Source organism: Canis lupus, chromosome 1 (genome assembly GCF_011100685.1).
Source record: "Canis lupus familiaris isolate Mischka breed German Shepherd chromosome 1, alternate assembly UU_Cfam_GSD_1.0, whole genome shotgun sequence".
NCBI classification, from domain to species: Eukaryota; Metazoa; Chordata; class Mammalia; order Carnivora; family Canidae; genus Canis; species Canis lupus.
The window spans coordinates 55,357,251-55,375,411 of record NC_049222.1 but is presented as its reverse complement, the minus strand read 5'-3'; the positions used below and the strand labels follow the sequence as shown (position 1 = coordinate 55,375,411).

The 18,161-nt window shown below is 52.2% G+C and overlaps 1 protein-coding gene across 4 annotated transcripts in view; it reads left to right on the top strand.

Annotated features, from left to right (window-relative positions):
* Positions 1 to 2,995: 2,995 nt before the first annotated feature.
* The window catches only part of RNASET2 (ribonuclease T2), a 41,386-nt gene continuing 26,220 nt past the window's right edge, over positions 2,996 to 18,161 (top strand). For 3 of the 4 annotated variants that reach the window (XR_005353795.1, XM_038526534.1, XM_038526532.1), the window contains exons 1-7: positions 3,005 to 3,109; positions 3,286 to 3,503; positions 5,724 to 5,784; positions 7,632 to 7,687; positions 9,186 to 9,243; positions 11,644 to 11,711; positions 15,776 to 15,889. Coding sequence is in view for 3 of the 4 variants with exons in the window: in XM_038526534.1 (XP_038382462.1) it covers positions 3,415 to 3,503; positions 5,724 to 5,784; positions 7,632 to 7,687; positions 9,186 to 9,243; positions 11,644 to 11,711; positions 15,776 to 15,889 (446 nt within the window). In the remaining variant the exon portion in view is untranslated. Of the gene's footprint in view, positions 3,110 to 3,285; positions 3,504 to 5,723; positions 5,785 to 7,631; positions 7,688 to 9,185; positions 9,244 to 11,643; positions 11,712 to 15,775; positions 15,890 to 18,161 lie in introns of all 4 variants that reach the window. The other variant, XM_038526533.1, reaches the window with a different exon arrangement.

The window sequence follows — 18,161 nt, the reverse complement described above, 5'->3', positions numbered from 1 at the left end:
TAAGGCATCTGGTCAACAGTAGGCTACTAGTTGAGGTTTCAGGGAGTCAAAAGTTATACACAAATTTCTAACTATAGTGGATCCGTGCCCTGAACCCCTAAGTTGTCCAAGGGGCCAACTGTATATTCTTTTATTTCGCATTTCAGAATCTCATGCTGTTTGATTTGATTTAGTCATGTTCTGTTCCAGAAAGTTTCTGCCCTGTGATTCCAACTATTAAAGTGACATTCGCATTTCAGAATCTCATACTGTTTGATTTGATTTAGTCATGTTCTGTTCCAGAAAGTTTCTGCCCTGTGATTCCAACTATTAAAGTGACATCTTCAAGAAATATTTCCCTGAGAAAGCCTTGTCTGGTCTCCTTGATCCTCTCCTGTCCCTGTTTCATTGTAGTCACAGCCCACGATAAAATGGGTCCACAGAACAGGTGCCACAGGAGCCACATTGTATGGGGAGGCCACAAATATTGGTAGTATAAGAAGAGAAAGGTCAGGGTGCCTGGGTGGCTCAGGTCATGATCCTGGGGTCCTGGGGTCGAGTCCTGTCTGGGGCTCCCTGCTCAGTGGGGAGTCTGCTTCTCCCTCTCCCTCAGCCCCTCCCCCAGCTCCTCTCTCTCTCTCTCTCTCTCTCTCTCTCGATAAATAAATAAAATCTTAAAAAAAAAAAAAAAGAAAAAAGAAGAGGAGAAAAGTCAGAGGGAAAACATTTAGATAGTATCCTAACTTTCTCAGCATACAAATAATTTAGACTACAAAGAAGTTATTAAAAGAAGATTCCCCTAAGGGTGACAAAGTTATTTAGGGCTTGAAAACCCTAAGTGGACACAGCAGAGATGCAGCCATGGTCGCCCTCACACCTTTAACACATAAGATTAACAACTGGCCCCCCAAAGCCAGGCTCGAGGCTAATATGGCAAAACTGGGAGCCCCTTGCTGGTCTTCCCTCCAGCTGAGGGTCGGGAGGGTCTGCAATAAGATAGGACGCAGCAGCCTTGAGCTCCCCGCTGCCCCAGGCTCAGTGGGCTCAGGCTAAGCCACAAATGACATCTCTTTTAATCACCCCGATGCTGTTAGAGGATTGTTTTCCCATTTTACAGATGAGGTAACAGAAAGCTTACAAGAGCCAGTTAGCTTATCAAGTTCACACAGGTAACAAGTGGGAGAACCCCATGTACACTGGATGACCCACAGGTGGGGCATATGCTCCTGGCCGCTGTACCCCTTCTGTTCTGAGCACCCCGAGCCTCCTGGCCAAGGTCAGACCTGTGTGTTTGGAAGACACCCAGTAAATAAATGTGAGCTTTGAACCCAAGGAGCAAAAGTCCTCCCTTGGCCAGCCTGGACCCTGCAAGCTCCTGGAGTTTCTTTCCTTGAGCACACACAGATATTGGGGAGCACTTTTTAAGACTTTGCCCCTGACATTTGGCACACTCCACTGTCCCACAGCTGAGCACCCCTGACAAACTCTCCCTCGACAGATGCTGCTCACCCAGGTGGAGCTGCTCTGTGAGTTCTGGCTTCTCCTGCACTTCCTGTTACCTCAACCCCCTGCCCCCCAGGCCACCCTTTCTGGAAGCAGCATAGGGCCCTACTACCTGGCCCTCTCGGCCGGGTGCTGTCTATACTCCTCTCTTTACTGTCCCACCTGGTTTGTTGAAGGTCCTGGGTCTGGTAGGACCATATTACTCTTCCCAGCTATCTGTTCTGTTCCCAGTATGTCCCAGACATTTGCCCTGGGACTGCCAGGCCCCGGCTTGTTAAAATTTATGTATGTATTTATTTATTTATATTTATTTATTAAAATATTTTATTTATTTATTCATAAGAGACACACAGAGAGAGAGGCAGAGACGCAGGCAGAGGGAGAAGCAGGCTCCCTGCGGGGAGCCCGATGCAGGATTCGATCCCAGGACCCCGGGATCACCCACGAGTTGAAGGCAGACCCCCAACCACTGAGCCACCCAGACGTCCCAAGGCCTCCACTTTTAGGAGGAGGATACTTTCCTCCTCCATGCCAGGCTTTCCTCCATGCCAAGCTTGACCATGTGACTCGTTTGGGCCAAAAGGATGTAAGTGGAAGGGACGCCTGGGTGGCTCAGTGGTTGACCGTGCAGGGCACACCTGTCCTCGGCCCTGCCCCAGGCGGTTCAGCTACGGGAGGAAGGCCCAGGGGACACGGGGAGCCTCGCAAAAGGCGGGCCTGAGGCTGAGTCCGCGAGTCCGGGGCGGAGGCTAGACTGAAACAGAAGCCTCCTCGGAGAAGCTGGAGCCCGGCCAGGGGCCGGGATTGGGGGCGTGTCCGCCCGCGGGGGCGTGTCCTCCTACGGGGCGTGTCCTCTTATGGGGGGGCGTGTCCTCCTGCGGGGGGCGTGTCCTCCTGCGGGGGCGTGTCCTCCTACGGGGGGCGTGTCCTCCTGCGGGGGGCGTGTCCTCCTACGGGGGCGTGTCCTCCTACGGGGGCGTGTCCTCCTGCGGGGGGCGTGTCCTCCTACGGGGGCGTGTCCTCCTGCGGGGCGTGTCCTCCTGCGGGGGGCGTGTCCTCCTACGGGGGCGTGTCCTCCTGCGGGGGGCGTGTCCTCCTACGGGGGCGTGTCCTCCTGCGGGGCGTGTCCTCCTACGGGGGGCGTGTCCTCGTACGGGGCGAGTCCTCCTACGGGGGCGTGTCCTCCTGCGGGGGGCGTGTCCTCCTGCGGGGGCGTGTCCTCCTACGGGGGGCGTGTCCTCCTGCGGGGGGCGTGTCCTCCTACGGGGGCGTGTCCTCCTGCGGGGCGTGTCCTCCTGCGGGGGGCGTGTCCTCCTACGGGGGCGTGTCCTCCTACGGGGGCGTGTCCTCCTACGGGGGCGTGTCCTCCTGCGGGGCGTGTCCTCCTACGGGGGGCGTGTCCTCGTACGGGGCGAGTCCTCCTACGGGGGCGTGTCCTCCTGCGGGGGGCGTGTCCTCCTACGGGGCGTGTCCTCCTGCGGGGGGCGTGTCCTCCGACGGGGCGTGTCCCGGGTGCCGGGGGCGGTCGGGGCCAGAGGCCGGGGCGGAAACGCGGCGGTCGGGGCCGCTGGGCGGTGCAGACTGTGAGGTCGCGGCGGGCGTCGCGGTGCGGCACCGGCGGGGACGCGTGAGCCCCTGGGGGCCCCGGGGGAGGCGGCGGCCCTGGCCAGGGGTCCCGAGTGGAGGCTCGGGGCGGCGGCGTGGGGGAGGGGCCGGGCCCCCTCGGGACCGCGGGCTGGCGTGGGGGCGGCCCTCGGCCGCAGGCGGGTCAGAGCCGGCCTCAGGAATTCCGTCTGTTTTCAGGGACACGCAGGGCCTGGCGCCGGACACTGTGCCTCGCGTGCTTTAGGAGCTGAGCCCCTTGCCCGGGGTGTGCCCGGGTGTGCCCGGGTGTGCCCGGGGTGTGCCGGGGTGGCCGTGCGGCGGGGCGCCATGAGGCCCGCAGCCCCGCTCCGCCTGCTCCTGAGCTCCCTCTGCCTGGCGCTGTGCTGCCCGGGCGGGGCGCGCGGGTCCCGCGGGAGGTGAGCCCGGGACCCCTGGGAGGGGGCGGGGCGGTGCAGGTGCCGACATGCCCCGACCGCCCCGACCGCCCCGACCGCCCGCGGTAGACGCGCACATTTGCGTGAGGTTCCAGGACACGGTCGGGATCGGGTGCCGCTTCCTCTTTTTAAAAGTTTCTCAGCGCCGGTCTTCATCCCTCCGCCTTCCCCTTCCTCCTCTATTCCGTGTTGCAGCTGATGGGGGGGGGTTGTGGGGAGGGGAGCGGGGGAGTAAACAGGCCCTGTTGTCGGGATACTCTGCGCACTTCTGTAAGGGAACCCACATTTTGAGCCCCAGACATTAATGTTTTCCTCTATTTATTTTGGGCAATGATTTCACATTTAATACAGGCCTTCATAGTTACATAGTAGGTGTGGGGAAAGGTGAGTTTTACTTTTTAATTAAGTGTCGTTGCTGTGTTATCATCCATCTGAAAAGGTGACGTTATATTGCAGCATTCCCGGAAAGTTTATTTTCTGAAAAAGAGCTACGTTAATGAATGGATGAGCTCTTGCCATCAGGTTAAGAGCGTAGCAGTCAGTAAATGTCAGATAAAGACCTTACGCTGTAGTATGTGGTCCCCACCCCCCATCCGCTCCTAATTCGTGCGCTGATGGAGCTGGACGACCGTGGTGACCGAGGCATGGTGTGGAGAAAACTCACCTGATTCATACCCTCCAGGATGTGAGGGGTTAGCAGGCGTTTGTCCAAGCACTGGCTGGGTTGACAGCTTGGTGACTCTCCTCTCTTCCTCTGCCCAGTGGCCTTTCTCCTTACAGAATCTTCGCTTCCCCCCTGCGTCCTGGCGGGTGGGTGGGGGGCACTTCCTGTGCACTCCCAGCACTCTTGCCTGGATTGTGTGTGGACATTGTGGTGTAGACGTTCTGAATCTCGATCGATTCATCATAAGCAGGATACCGGTGGTCCCCCTCCCTGGCCATAGCTTCATCATGTAGCCTCAGTTTCCACCTAAACAAGGGTTGTGCACCCAGAAAAAAGCAACTTCTAACATTTGTCCCAGCTCCAGTGCTCATGCTACAGCTTGTCCTTTCTTTGATACCAAGCGCCATTTATAACTAAGCTTTTGTGACGTCTGAAGTGTGCTTCTATGCTTACTCAGCAGGACTCCCCTCTTGATAGAAGCTGGTGTGTGAGGACTTAGTCCTGTTTTACTTTTGAATCATTCTTTCTAAAATCTAATTTATCCTGGATTCAGTGTCTGAGTGATGTCCTTGTGTGCTGCTGTAGGGTCTCTTCACCAGCTGTCTCCCTGCTTCCACCTGGTTGCTGGCTGGGCCTTGCAGACACCACTCCGCACCCCTCATCTGGAAGGCTTGGGCCGGGGTGGGGGTGGGGTTTGGAGCGTGGGGTCTTTCAGTGTGCAGGCCCTGCTCTGTTGCTCTGGACCGTGTTGGAGTGAGCACCATGGGATCTAGCAACTGCATCCACACATGGAGGAGGGGAGGTGTAGTGCACTGAGCAGCTCGTGCCTGTTCAGGTCTGGCTTTGTTGCCACATGAACCACAAAAAATTTCAGGTTGCAGAGCCTTATGGATTTCACATATGTGGTTAAGGGATGATGATGCTTTTGTTTCTACACTCGAGACCAGCCCTTGGAGACAGGCACTTCGGGGTTCCTTCCCCCTCTCCCTCCTGTCAGTGAGGCCTTCCTGGGCGTTCTGGCTCAAAATTTCAGCTCCTGACCCATTGCTGACATGCCTGTCCTCTTGCTTACTTATGTTCTTTATCATGTGTCACTGTGGGGCACCATGTGTGTTTTCTTAGCCACTGTGGTAACCGTTTCCCTCACTGGCATGTGTGATTCAAGAGGATAGGGGTTGGGTCCCTTGCTCTGGGCAGCGCCCCCACTCCAGATATGCCTGGAGACTGCATTCCTTGCTCAGGGCAGTGCCCCCAGCCCACAGTAGTGCCTGGGAACTGAGTCCCTTGCTCAGGGCAGTTCCCTGGCCCACGATAGTGCCTGGGGCCTGGGTCCCTCACTCAGGGCAGCACCCCTGGCCTAGTAGTGCCTAGGGACTGGGTCCCTCACTCGAGGCAGTGCCCATGTCCCGCGGCAGTGCCTGGCCCATAACAATCCCCCCATGTTTGTTGAATGCATGATGGTATAAATGGATGCATGAATTAATTTTTCTTTAACTTTGAAACAGCTCTTGAAATATAGGTTCCTTGTCTTTTAACAGTGACAACCATGAGTGGAAAAAACTAATTATGGTTCACCACTGGCCTGTAACAGTGTGCAAGGTGAGTTTTCCTGATGTGACCAGCCCCTTTCATCTGGGGAACCCTGTGGGGAGTGGGTCTCTGTGCGCAGGTTTCCTTGTGGGCTGATGTGTCATTTGCAGCAGTGTAATGCTTACACTCCAGGCTGGAGGCTGCGGTCTCTGGTTTGAGTTTCCTTTTTTTTTTTTTTAAAGATTTTATTTATTTATTTATGAGAGACACAGAGAGAGGCAGAGACACAGGCAGAAGGAGAAGCAGGCACCATGCAGGGAGCCTGATGTGGGACTTGATCTTGGGACTCCAGGATCACACCCTGGCCAAAGGGAGGCGCTCAGCCACTGAGCTACCCAGGCGGCCCTGGTTTGAGTTTCCTAAACTTCTCACCTTCTTGTCCCTTTCTGCCTTAGAGCTGTAGCCATACTCTGGCTAGAGGAGTGTTGGAAGGAAGGGGACAGAGCTGTCTACCACCAGCTTCAGAGTTTTGCTAGAGACCTAGCTCTCTACCCTGGTGGCCAGCATTGAGGGAGCCTTAGGTTCTGTGGGCAGGACTGTGTGTGGAGAGCTCCTGTCTGGGTGACCCTGGAAGATTTGCCTTCAGGGCAGGGAACAAGGTCATTTGGTAGGTGAGGCATTTCTGTGACAAAATGTGGGTATATTTCTATGTAGTGACTATAAATATGCATGGAAGTGCATTCCTCCCTTGATGCTTTAGAAATCAGATTTTAAAAAATCTGCTAGTGAAATGTCATTGTTAGGGAATTAATTTCAATCCAGGGTGGGCATGACAGGGGGTCCTGTCACCTGTCACTCTGGTCTGGGTGTTGTCCTGGGCAGTGGGGCTGTCTCCGGCTTCCTTCCCTGTGTGAGTGACTTAGGCATTACAGGTGCAGTGACCACCATGTCTGTCTCCATGACCCTCGGTTCTCCGCCCAGGCCCTCGGGCTCATGCTGGCCCAACAGGTTCCTGCTGATGATGAACGAAAGCTGCCCCTGGGCCCCCGTCCCCCACTTACGGACTCGTCATAGGGCTGCCCGAAGACCCACGCTCTGGCCATGGGTCCTGACCTTGCTCTTCGCCAGCCGGGCACCTGTGGGAAATGGGCCACCTGCCTGGATTGTGATTTCCTGAGGGATGAAACCAGGGTGTCAGGACAGGGTAGGCGTAGCCCCCTACTCTGGTCCTGCTCTCCTGCCCTGTCAGCCTGGCAGTCTCCTAACCCAGAGCCTCCCTCATCTCCAGAGCAACTGGGGGCAGAAAGGTGATCCCTACATGGTGCCTCACCTGTTCCTCACCAGACAACCATAGATACCTTTCACGTGCTTATTCCCTACGGGGGCTTCGGGCATGAGTTCTGTCTCACCTGGTCCAGTGGATGATCCATTTCTTGATAGTTGGTTCTTTTGGGAAAACTCCCAATTGAGCTACACAATTTGGAGGTACTTGAAGGATATGCGACTGAACTTTTACCCCTGTGAGTTTATCTTGTCCTCTCCTCGCCTTCGCATTTCTGCTCCAGAACATTCACATTTTATATTCTGTAATGTTCACACTTATTATATCACTAACACATCTGGACCAACTCATTCCTCTGTACTATCATCCTCAAACACTTATTTTTGGTTATACCATCAGAAGATTAATGGGCAAATAGGAGTGTTTCCATCAGATTGGCTTAATTTGAGAACACGTTTTTAAAAAGCAAAACTCAGTGTAATTAATTAATTATCTTACGTCATTGTTTGAGGATTGGGCCACTCCTTCCAGAAGGGACGCCCGCCCCCCTGTAGCTCCTCAGGGATGCGCACTGGAAGCCGCAATAAATGAACAATGAAATGGTGATGTTCTCTGTTGTGTGTTTTCTTTGCAGGAGGTTGAGAACGACTGCAGGGACCCTCCAGATTACTGGACGATACACGGATTATGGCAAGTCCGGGCATGGGTCACATTTAAACAGGAAAAAAGGGCAGCCCGGGTGGCTCAGCGGTTTAGCACCACCTTGAGCCCAGGGCCTGATCCTGGGGACCCGGGGTTCTAGTCCCACATCAGGCTCCCTGCATAGAGCCTGCTTCTCCTTCTGCCTGTGTCTCTGCCTCTCTCTCTCTCTCTCTCTCTCTTTCTGTGTCTCTCATGAATAAATAAATAAAATCTTAATAAACAAACAAACAAACAGGAAAAAAAATAGCTCACCTGCAAGTAGCTTGGGGCTGGTCCTAAGAGTTACACTATTGACTTTTGTTAGATGTTTATTCAGTAGGCCGAATCCTTTTTTAGAATATCTTCACCATTTGGACAATGACCCTGATTCTGTAGCTGTTTACTTCTGTGTTGGGAGAACAGTGACGGTCTGGATTACAGGCACCTGTGGGGACTCTGGGTGCAGGCTGGGCAGGCTAAGTGTACTACTCTCATTTTATCCTTCTTGTCAGGCCAATAAGGAGATGCGTACACATCAGTGAGCGAGCATGCCTTGTGCATGCATCTCATATGTGTCTGCATTGTATGTGCATCACAGGTACCCAGATTCACCTTTTGGGGTCTGCCTGCAGTTTATGCAGTTTATTTACTCCTTCCTTTTTCGTGCATATATTTGTTATGTTTAACTGTGCACGTGAGTCTGCCCGTCAAAGCGATGCCTCTTGTCCTGCTGCTTCCGTGGGAGGAGGGCCATTCTAGGCTTTGCTGGCATGTCTTATTGCTCAGGAGTGGGTCCTGTGGGTCTGGGGACCAGCTCCAGCCCCTCCTTCGTCGCCTTAGTGACCCTAATGCTATAGCCTCTGGGAACTTGGCTCTCCTGGGCTGTACAGATGCTCCTGTTGCTTCACTTGTAGCTGGAAGGACAGTGCACAGTGCCGCTTTCATCCCGGTGGGGAGCAGTGCTGATTTCCGGGTGCCGGGCCAGCCTATTAACTCTGGAGACACGTCGGGGGTCTGGGAAGGAGGTTTGGTGGCCTCGTGAACTCAACTGCACCTGAATACTGGGGTTTGACATGTCTAGAATCGACATGTAGAAGTAGGGAGGGTATCCGTGCTTGGGATTTTAAGAAATCATACTGGCTGAGCCGGGGTCAGTGAGTGGCAGGCACTCGGTGAGCAAGTCTGCATGCTGTGTCACAATCCTCATCCTCATGTAGTGAAGAGAGGGCACCAGCATGGAGAGGGCCTGACTCCTGAGCTCCCCCTACCAGCCTGTGTAAATTGCTTCTTTGGTGAGAGTCATGGGTTGGCCTTACTCTTGGATGGTTTCTTTGGAAGGAGCTGGGCTGTGACCCTCCTACCCGGGGGGTCTTTGTTAAATGGCTCACGTGGCAGTAGAATGTCTCTGCCTTTGCTCCCCACAGATCTTAATGGAAGTGTTTCCTCCTGTCATTTGAAGCTCATCTCAACCAAGACTAACTTCTGTTGTTTTTCATTTTAATTTAAGGCCTGATAAAGCAGAAGAATGTAATGGATCATGGCACTTTCACTTAGAAGAGATTAAGGTAGGAAATGTTCATGATGTCGCTCCTGCAGATACTGCACTCAGTTCAGTCTTCCTAAGTGTACCCTCCATGTCATGTCTTAAAATGGGACTCACAGTCGCATTCACCAGAATTGAAACCCTGGTGCTTTTTTTGGATTTCTGGATCTCTAAAACAATCCACATGTTAAATCCAAGCCAACCTTTCTCCTCTACCTGGGGCCCAAACCACTGCAGGTGAACTGTGTGAGGTGAAGGCAGACGAGAGTGAAGCCAACTCTGGCTGTCTGCTGCAGGCCTGCCTTAGTCCCCTGTGGCCCTAGGCCAGCTTGGCATGTGCCTAGCATATCTAGAGCTCTGGCTTGGAGGACAGGTTCATGGAACTCGCCTGTCCTTTCTGGCTGTGGGCCGATGGGTTTCCAGGTAGGGCCTGTGAGCAGGAAGGAAGGGAGGGGCCTTTCCAGCACAGAGGCCTGCATCGCAGAAGAGCCCAGGGAGTGGCTTTTATGGGCACTCTTAGCAGATGTCCTCTTCTGAGGCACTTTGTTGTGCATCCACACCCACATGTGGGTCCTTACCTTTCCTCGGGGGTGTGAACAACCCCTTGCATGTAGCTGGTCGTCTGCTAGGTAACTAGTACCTGGATTTACAGGGTAGGGTCAGATGACTAGGGCCTCCCCAAAAACATGAGGTAGCATCAGGATTTGCCAGAACTAGGGTCCTTCCCATGAATACATGGCCCCTCGAAGGACAAGGCAGTAAGTTTCAAACCCTTCACACATTCTAGTCCACATGGTGTTCTTTTCTCCTCTTTCCTTCATGTGAGGACCTTTGCTGGCATGGGCCTAGAGGCCTGAGAGTCTGAGAACTGTGTGTAAGGATATTAGTGCACCCGTCTCATTCCTCCGACATGCTTCCCCTTTTTGGGACTCCCTTCAGCTCGCCTAGTACCACGGGGATGTTCCTGATGTGTCTTGTGACCCGAAAGTGGAATTACAGATTGTCTGATGGTGGAACGGTGTACTGAGTGCCCCCAGCATTCACGCCAGGAAGGGAAGGAGCCCCACGTGTCCTTTCAGCGGCTGGCCCGGCTGCCGTGTTAGGGAGAGCTGCTGGGGGCCGGGCCGGGGGTGAGGAACTGAGGGGCAGAGGCTGTGGGAACGGAGAGCTAGAGGGGTCTCAGAAGGAGAGGGAAGACAGCTCAGTCCCTAGCTGGGAGAGAAGCTTCAGGTGGGGCTCTGGATTTGGGCTTTGCTGGGGGTGGCTTTCCTGACCTGGGGGCATTGGCAGGGGACCGGGCTTTGGAGCATCTGTGGTTGACAGTCAGCTTTGGACATGTCCGGGTGGGTTAACATGTGTCTGTCACTAAAGTGGCCTACGTTAGAGAAGAACTTCAGGTGTGATCAGTGCAAAGGTGGTATAAGCACATGGGGTGAACATGGATGGGGTGGAAGCAGCCACAAGCCTGAAGCAGAGATGGGGGTGTGAGAAGCAGCAGCCGGAGGAGGGGAGCAGAGGAGGGAAGCCAGGAGAAGCAGGGATTTGTGAAGGAGCCCTGGCAGGGTTCATGAGAGGAAGGCTGAAAGGGCCCTGTGCGATGAGCGGCCTATGGGTCAAGGTGGGGAGGGGGCCGCACTCCACTCTGTGCAGAACAGAGCTTGTTTACTTGTACGTAAATACATCACGATGTGCATCCCCCATTATATTACCCAGAGGAGTCTCACTGCCCTAAAATCCCTTCTCCTATCCCCCTCCCTCCCCTAGCCCCCGACACCACTGACCCTTCCCATCTCCACACGTCTGTCTTTTCCAGAGCAGCACACACTGGGACTCATATGGCCTTTCCAGATTGGCCTCTTACTCGGTCATGTGCCTGGAAGGCTCCCTCCATGTCTTTTCATGGCTTGATGGCTCGTTTTTCTTTAGAGCTAACTTCCTGGTCTAGATGGACCATATCTGTGCACCCATGCCGCTACCAGCGCTCAGATTTTCAAATGCATTTCATGCTGAGTCAGATTTCACTTTTACCTGTGTTTTAAGAAACACTTCATGCAGCGGTGCCTGGGTGGCTCAGCTGGTTGAGCGTCTGCCTTCAGCTCAGGTCATGATCTCAGGGTCCTGGGATCGAGTCCCACATCGGGCTCCCTGCTCAGCGGGGAGCCTGCTTCTCCCTCTGCCTCTCTCCTCCTGCTTGTGCTCTCCCTCTCACTCACACTCTCTCTCAAATGAATAAATAAAACAAAGAAATAAAAAAAGAAATACTTCATGCAGAGTAAGGACAGAATCATTTTTACTCACCTGAGTGTCATTAATGAACAGAGATCAATTCTTTTGATGTATTGGTTTATCAAATTTGCCTTCTAGGTTTTGAGTTGTTAGATCCTACACAGATTTTTTTTTTTTTTTTTTTTTTAATGCACAGGACCTTATGCCTGAAATGAAGATGTACTGGCCTGATGTGATCCATCCACTCAATCACAGCCATTTCTGGTGAGTGCAGCAGCGTGACAGCTTCAAGGGGCACCCAGCAGGACTGGGGGGTGAAGACGGACCATGGGGCCTCCCTTCTGAGGTGTGGAAGTGTGAACCATTTTTTATTTGGGATGCCATTTTCAGGGCCTTTCTCCAATAGATAAAAAAAATGTGGGCGAGGGGTGCTTGGGTGCCCCAGTCAGTTAGCATCTGACTCTTGATCTCAGCTCAGGTGTTGATCTTAGGGTTGTGAGCTCGAGCCCTGCCTTGGGCTTCGTGCTGAGCATGGAGCCTACTTAAAAAAAATAAAATGTGAGCAAGTGGAATTTATAGACTTGCTCTTTTTTTTTTTTAAAGATTTTATTTATTTATTCATGAGAGATACAGAGAGAGGCAGAGACACAGGCAGAGGGGAGAAGCAGGCTTCCTGTGAGGAGCATGATGTGGGACTTGATCCCAGGACCCTGGGATCATGCCCTAAGCCGAAGGCGGATGCCCAATCGCTGAGCCACCCAGGCATCCCTAGACTTGCTCTTAATCCACTATTTCATTCATCACTTTGTTTTAGACTCTCCTCTCCTGAGTTTTCACTAAGCCAAATGCGTGCGTATCTAAGGGGCTCCAACGCTGGCAGGAGAGAAGGTTTTTTAAAGACTTTGTGCTCTTGCCCCGACATACATCAAGAAAAATGAAGAGGCACTTCAGAACACCACGGTCTTGTGCTCTGACTTAGGACAGGGTGAGGTCCCACCTGCAGCTTAGTCGGCAGCCTGTTTCACAACATCTTTAGGTGTAGCGGGAACTGAGCCAAGGAGAGAAATGCTGTATTTGATTCAAGGTAGCTTTTTACATCATGGCTTATGAAGAAGGTAAAAACTCCGTTTATTTACATTATATAAACCGAAAGGAATTATCCCTGCCTCACGCCAATGTGGCAGTTTATGATTCACATTGCAGTTATTCAGATCTTGTCCAAAATGATTAATCCAATTTGAAAATATCTTTGCGTAGAATATTCAGGAAGAGAACTGAGTTTAGATGGAAGCTTTCTGCGACAATGGAACAGCACTGTTGCCGGTGGTCAAGTCAACACGTCAGTCTAGGCCTGAGGCAGGGACGTGGCTCTGGGGTTCGTGTGCCCTGGGTCTGTTGGTGAGATTCTCTCTTTGACAGGAGAACCACTCTGACTTAGGGAGACAAAGGGCCTGGTCCCTGGCACATGTTGCACAGCTGCACCCCAGAGAGTGCTCTAACAATACTTGATGGCCTGAGTTGGAATGGGGGAAGCAGTGGGAAGCCCTCTACGGCACTTCACAGTGCGCATAAAAATGACGAATCTGTGCGAAGTGTGCAAAATACAGTTTTCCCACTTGTTACAATGTTCCGTGGTACAATCAATCAGATTGTTTTTTGCCGGGTGACTTACAAATAAATCAACAAACATCCTTAGAGAAGGCTGTCTGAACTGGTCCTCGCACATTTAATCCAAATTTTGCGGGCGGACTGCACATGTGTATTTGTGCTCTCATAAAGGCAAAATGATACTTTTCAGGTTGGATAGTAAATGGCACATTTGAAAGCTTTTTTGCTGAACGCAGGGGTGAACATCCCACCCTCCATAGCATTTCTGCTCCTCGAGCCCCCGAGTACAGGGGCAGCTGCCGTCACTGCCCACCCCTGCCCTGTGTGTGGCGTTTGGGTCACGCTTCACTGGTGCCCAGATTCCCTTTGCTGTGTGCATTTCTGGAAGGTCACGGAGGCACCCCAGGGCTGTCCACCTCGGCTTTGTCGTTGGGGGCCGGATACAGAGGAGGGCTCCTGTCAGAAAACCGCCCTCTTTCATCCCAAATAGGAATCAAGTACGCAGAGTACACAGTCTTGATACTGCTTCATGCTCGAGGTCATTCTCTAAGATTAAATCCATTCACAAAATTAGCTGTATTGAAAAATACCATGTACACAACCCTCTGCAAAGTAGGATCTTTATTTGTTTGCTGATGCTTGTACGAAAAAGGAGGAGAGTTGGGTAAGGCCCGGTTTGGTGGGCAGCCTCACTGTGGAACGTGTCCCTGGGCCTTCATGTGCCATAGGAGCCCTTAACCTCTCTCATCCCAGAGGGGCCCCCAGATCTGCTCGTAGGCCCTGCCAGCCACTGAGAGGGCCACTCGATGGTCACTTCTGCTTGGGAACTGATCGTTTCGTGTTAAATGAAAAATGTCCAATTCCAGATGATGTGGGATTAAATGTTGGAAGTACGCTAATGGCACTTTAATAAATAGATCCTGATCTTTAAGTTAAGCTTGACCCAAACATAATAATAATTGACATCTATTGAATATTTCTTATGCACTAGGACCATTTGGGCTGGTGCAAAGATGCTTTGCACAAAGCGCACCCTCCTCCGGCACCATAGATGATAGGCTCTGGTGACTCCAGCTGCATGGAAACTAAGGCATCTGGAACACGGTTCCAGCTTCCTTTAGTGGGAAAGAAACTCCTTTTTCTACTCAGTGAAATCATTAGCTCTGAAAACAGTTGTAGATGAACAAAGTAGGTGTTCACTCACTCTTATCCTTAGGCTGGAGCAACTTGTCGCTGGGCGCTGGCACCGTGGTGAACTGGACCAGTAGATCTGTGCCTGTTTAGATCATATTTTTGTCAGACAGCACCTGACCCCTCAGGAGTGCCAGCATGAATGTAATTTAGCTGAACTTTAGGAAAATCGATCATGGATAAAATGGAGGACACCTGATGTCCCTTCCGGTTTCCCGCACTAATGATGGCTAACATCCGCCTCGACGATCGTCAGTGATTCTGCAGGCAGCGTGCCCTCCCTTGGGGGTGGTTGGGACAGTGGCGCAGGACAGCAGCAGTAGGTTGTTGGCACCGGCTATGGAGTCCACAGTGCCATTCGGGTGCAGACTGGGACGTCCTGGCTGAGTGGCCTCAGCAGGGTGCCCAGCTGGGCCCTCTGCCTCAGTTTCCCCACTTCTAAGCCAGCAATCTCTTTGCCTTTCAAAAGAATGTGAAAACATTTCATAGTCCATCTGCAAAAAGCTGTGGGGAAGGGCTGCCCAGGTGGCTCAGCGGTTTAGCGCTGCCTTTAGCCCAGGGCGTGATCCTGGAGACCTGGGATCGAGTACCACATCGGGCTCCCTGCATGGAGCCTGCCTCTCCCTCTGCCTGTGTCTCTGCCTCTTTCTCTGTGTCTCTCATGAGTAAGTAAATAAAAACTTAAAAAAAAAAAAAGTCATGGGGAATTGTTATCAACAGTCATAGTTTCCTTGAATCCGTAGTGCTGTGCGTTGGCAGCATTAGGTTTGTGTGTTCTGTTGGAGTTTTGTCCAGGGGTGGGTGAGGACACAGTCGTGCTGGGTAGAGGCTGAGATGGGGAGTGGTTCTGAGGCGTTTCTCCAGAGGTAGTGCTGCTGCCTCTTCTCTGCTGGCTGCTTAGGAAGGACCGCTGGACATCCCTGTGAAGCTCCTGGAGTGTGAAGCAGTAGCCTCCTGCAGAGCACCCAGTGCCATGTGATGGGTGGGTGCCTGGGTGGCAGTGCTCAGTATTTGCTCAGCTGTGACTTGTGGTGACATGCAGAAGTGAGTTGTCTCGGGCAGCCCAGGTGCCTCAGTGGTTTAGTGCCACCTTCGGCCCAAGGCGTGATCCTGGAGACCCGGGATCGAGTCCCATGTTGGGCTCCCTGCATGGAGCCTGCTTCTCCCTCTGCCTGTGTCTCTGCCTCCCTCTCTCTCTCTCTCTCTCTTTCTCTCTCTCTGTGTGTGTCTCTCATGAATAAATAAATAAAATCTTAAAAAAAAAAAAAAAGAAGTGAGTCGTCCCTGATTGGCAGCAGAAAGCCTACAGGGAAGTAGAGTGCTCTCTGGGGATCATACTGAGTCCACCAGGGCCTCGTTCCTGTGCAGGGGACGCACAAATTGTGCCTGTTGCACATAAGAGATCTTACCCTCTTTCTTGGTAAAAGAAACAGCATGCCTGTGAATATCCCGTCCTAGGTGTGAACTTTCCATTGTGAATTTGTTTCATGACTTCTAACTAGAGATTGTTTATTAAAATTCTCTCACAGGAAGCACGAGTGGGAGAAGCACGGCACCTGTGCTGCCCAGCTAGATGCCCTCAACTCCCAGAAGAAATACTTTGGTGGAAGCCTGGACCTGTACCGGGACCTTGACCTTAATAGGTAAGGGACCCTCTGGGGCCTGGTCCTCTCGGCAGCTCTGCCTCCCGCACCCCTGCTCTCTGGCCATACTGCCTCTCGTCTGTGGACCTTGGGGACTTGGCCAGCAGAACAGTCCTGAGGAAGCCCAACATCTAGCCAGCCTTTCAAATCAGTCTGGGCTGTGGCCAGCTGGAGCAGCCTCAGAGACGTGGGTCTCCTCTCTGGTCTCTGACATCATTGGACGGTGTGTTAGCCTGAGGACACAGGACTGACCAGGGCCTGTGCCTCTCGACCATGATTTCTGATTAAAGTACCTTGAGTTAACACGAGGTTTTATAAAAACTGCACGTCACTGTGTGTTTGCATCTCTGCTCCAGTGCTTCTGGAACAAGTAGGAGGGGGTGTTGGGCAAGGGTCCCCAGAGCCAGAAATCACCCAGGCCCGTGGAATCCTGCCACTGCCTGTCCCTCGCCTCAGCTCTGGACAAAAGGGGAACCTGTTAAGGCTCACGAGCCACCGAACTTGTAAACACCAACTCTGGATGGTCATGCTGGGGGCCAATGTGTTCTCCAGGGCCTGGCCCATCACCCGGGACTGGAGGCCAGGCTGGCCATCCACTGAGGATTTCTGGTGACCAACTGTGTGAGGAATTCTTGCTTCTCCACATCCAAGTGGTCGTATAGTAAACTTGTGACCTCGTTTTAAAGACCAGGACAGAAAAAAAAAAATAGAAAAAAAATAAAGACCAGGACAGGAAATGATACCATTTGCTTTAGACAGAACAGGCCAGCATCCTATCAAGTGCCTTTGCTGTTCCACCGTGGTTAGTTCTGTGAATCACATCTGCCTAGAAGACATGTGCGCCCCGTGGGTTCTGTGCACGTGCACTCTGCTCCTGTGGCAGAGGGGATCCCTGAGATCTGGGTGGAGGGTGTCCGGTGCCGGGACAGGAGGATAAGCAAGATTACAGGACGTACACCCCACAAAGGAGGCCTCCAAGCTCGTGGTTTTCAGTGTGCCTCTGATCCTGCGGCTGGCACTGACCAGTTGTGCAACATGCACAGTTTCTGCATCTTAGGACCTCACTGTTAGGCCATAAGATGATGGCAGGGTCACAGGAGATTCAGAAGCCACCCCGCTCTCAGATGTGCAGACCCAAGGACCGCTGCTTGGGAGGCCACCCCCACAGCCGCACACCCCAGCTCCCACGTGCCATGTGCTCTGCTCCAGGCTTTTCTCGCAGCCAGAGCAAGACCTTTGGGAACATTTCCCCACCCAGAAGTCTGGGTGATACTGCAGTTCAGACATCCTGGTAGAGAGTTAACTGGGAGAGTTGATGATGCGGTATGGCCTCCGAGCACAGGAGAGGCGCGATGCAGGCAGGCAGGGCAGGATGCACTTGGCCTCGGGTCTCCCTGACACCTGTGCAGCACCAGGCCCTGCTTGCTCCCCAGGCCCAGTTCTGCTGAATCAGGTGGACAAATGAGAATAAATGGGGACTGCTGAAAGGCTTTATATAAAACATCTAGATAATTCATCCCTTCGTCCAATGACTGTTTATTTTTTTTATTCTTATTTTTAAAAGATTTTATTTATTTATTCATGAGAGACACAGAGAGAGGCAGAGACACAGGCAGAGGGAGAAGCAGGCTCCACACAGGGAGCCCGATGTGGGACTCGATCCGAGGTCCCTGGGATCACACCCTGAGCCAAAGGCAGAACTCAACCACTGAGCCACCCAGGTGCCCCTCAACAACTGTTAATTAAGTTCTTCCTGTTTAAACTTTTTGAATCTCTGTAGTTCTACATGTGTACTGGCATGTGCAGGATTCCCAGTCCTGGGAGCATCAGGAAGGCCATTGCCATTTCTTATTCATCCTATGGAAATATGCACTTGGGGCCTGTTGCACATAATGCACTGCTAGAGAGATAGTGTCTTTTAGACTATATGGGACCGTTATAAAGAAATTATGTTTTTTCCCCGTTCCTCCAAGGAAAATCTAAAATCTCAGTACTTGCAAAATTAAGAAGTTAAAAACATAAAACCCCTTGTATTTTTATCTATATTATAAACCATTACCGCAGATTATCTTTTTCTCGGGGCAGCTTGTCATATTATCATAAACTAGCAGCGTTTTATTTACTTTATCACATGAAAGTAGCAAACCTGAAAAAAATGCAAAAATCTTGAACCAAATCTTGGGTAACCCACAAATAACGGGCCAAGGATTAATGCCAAACTAATCTTGATGCTGTAGAAAACATAGGCTAATTTGGGTTGAATGCCAGGCTT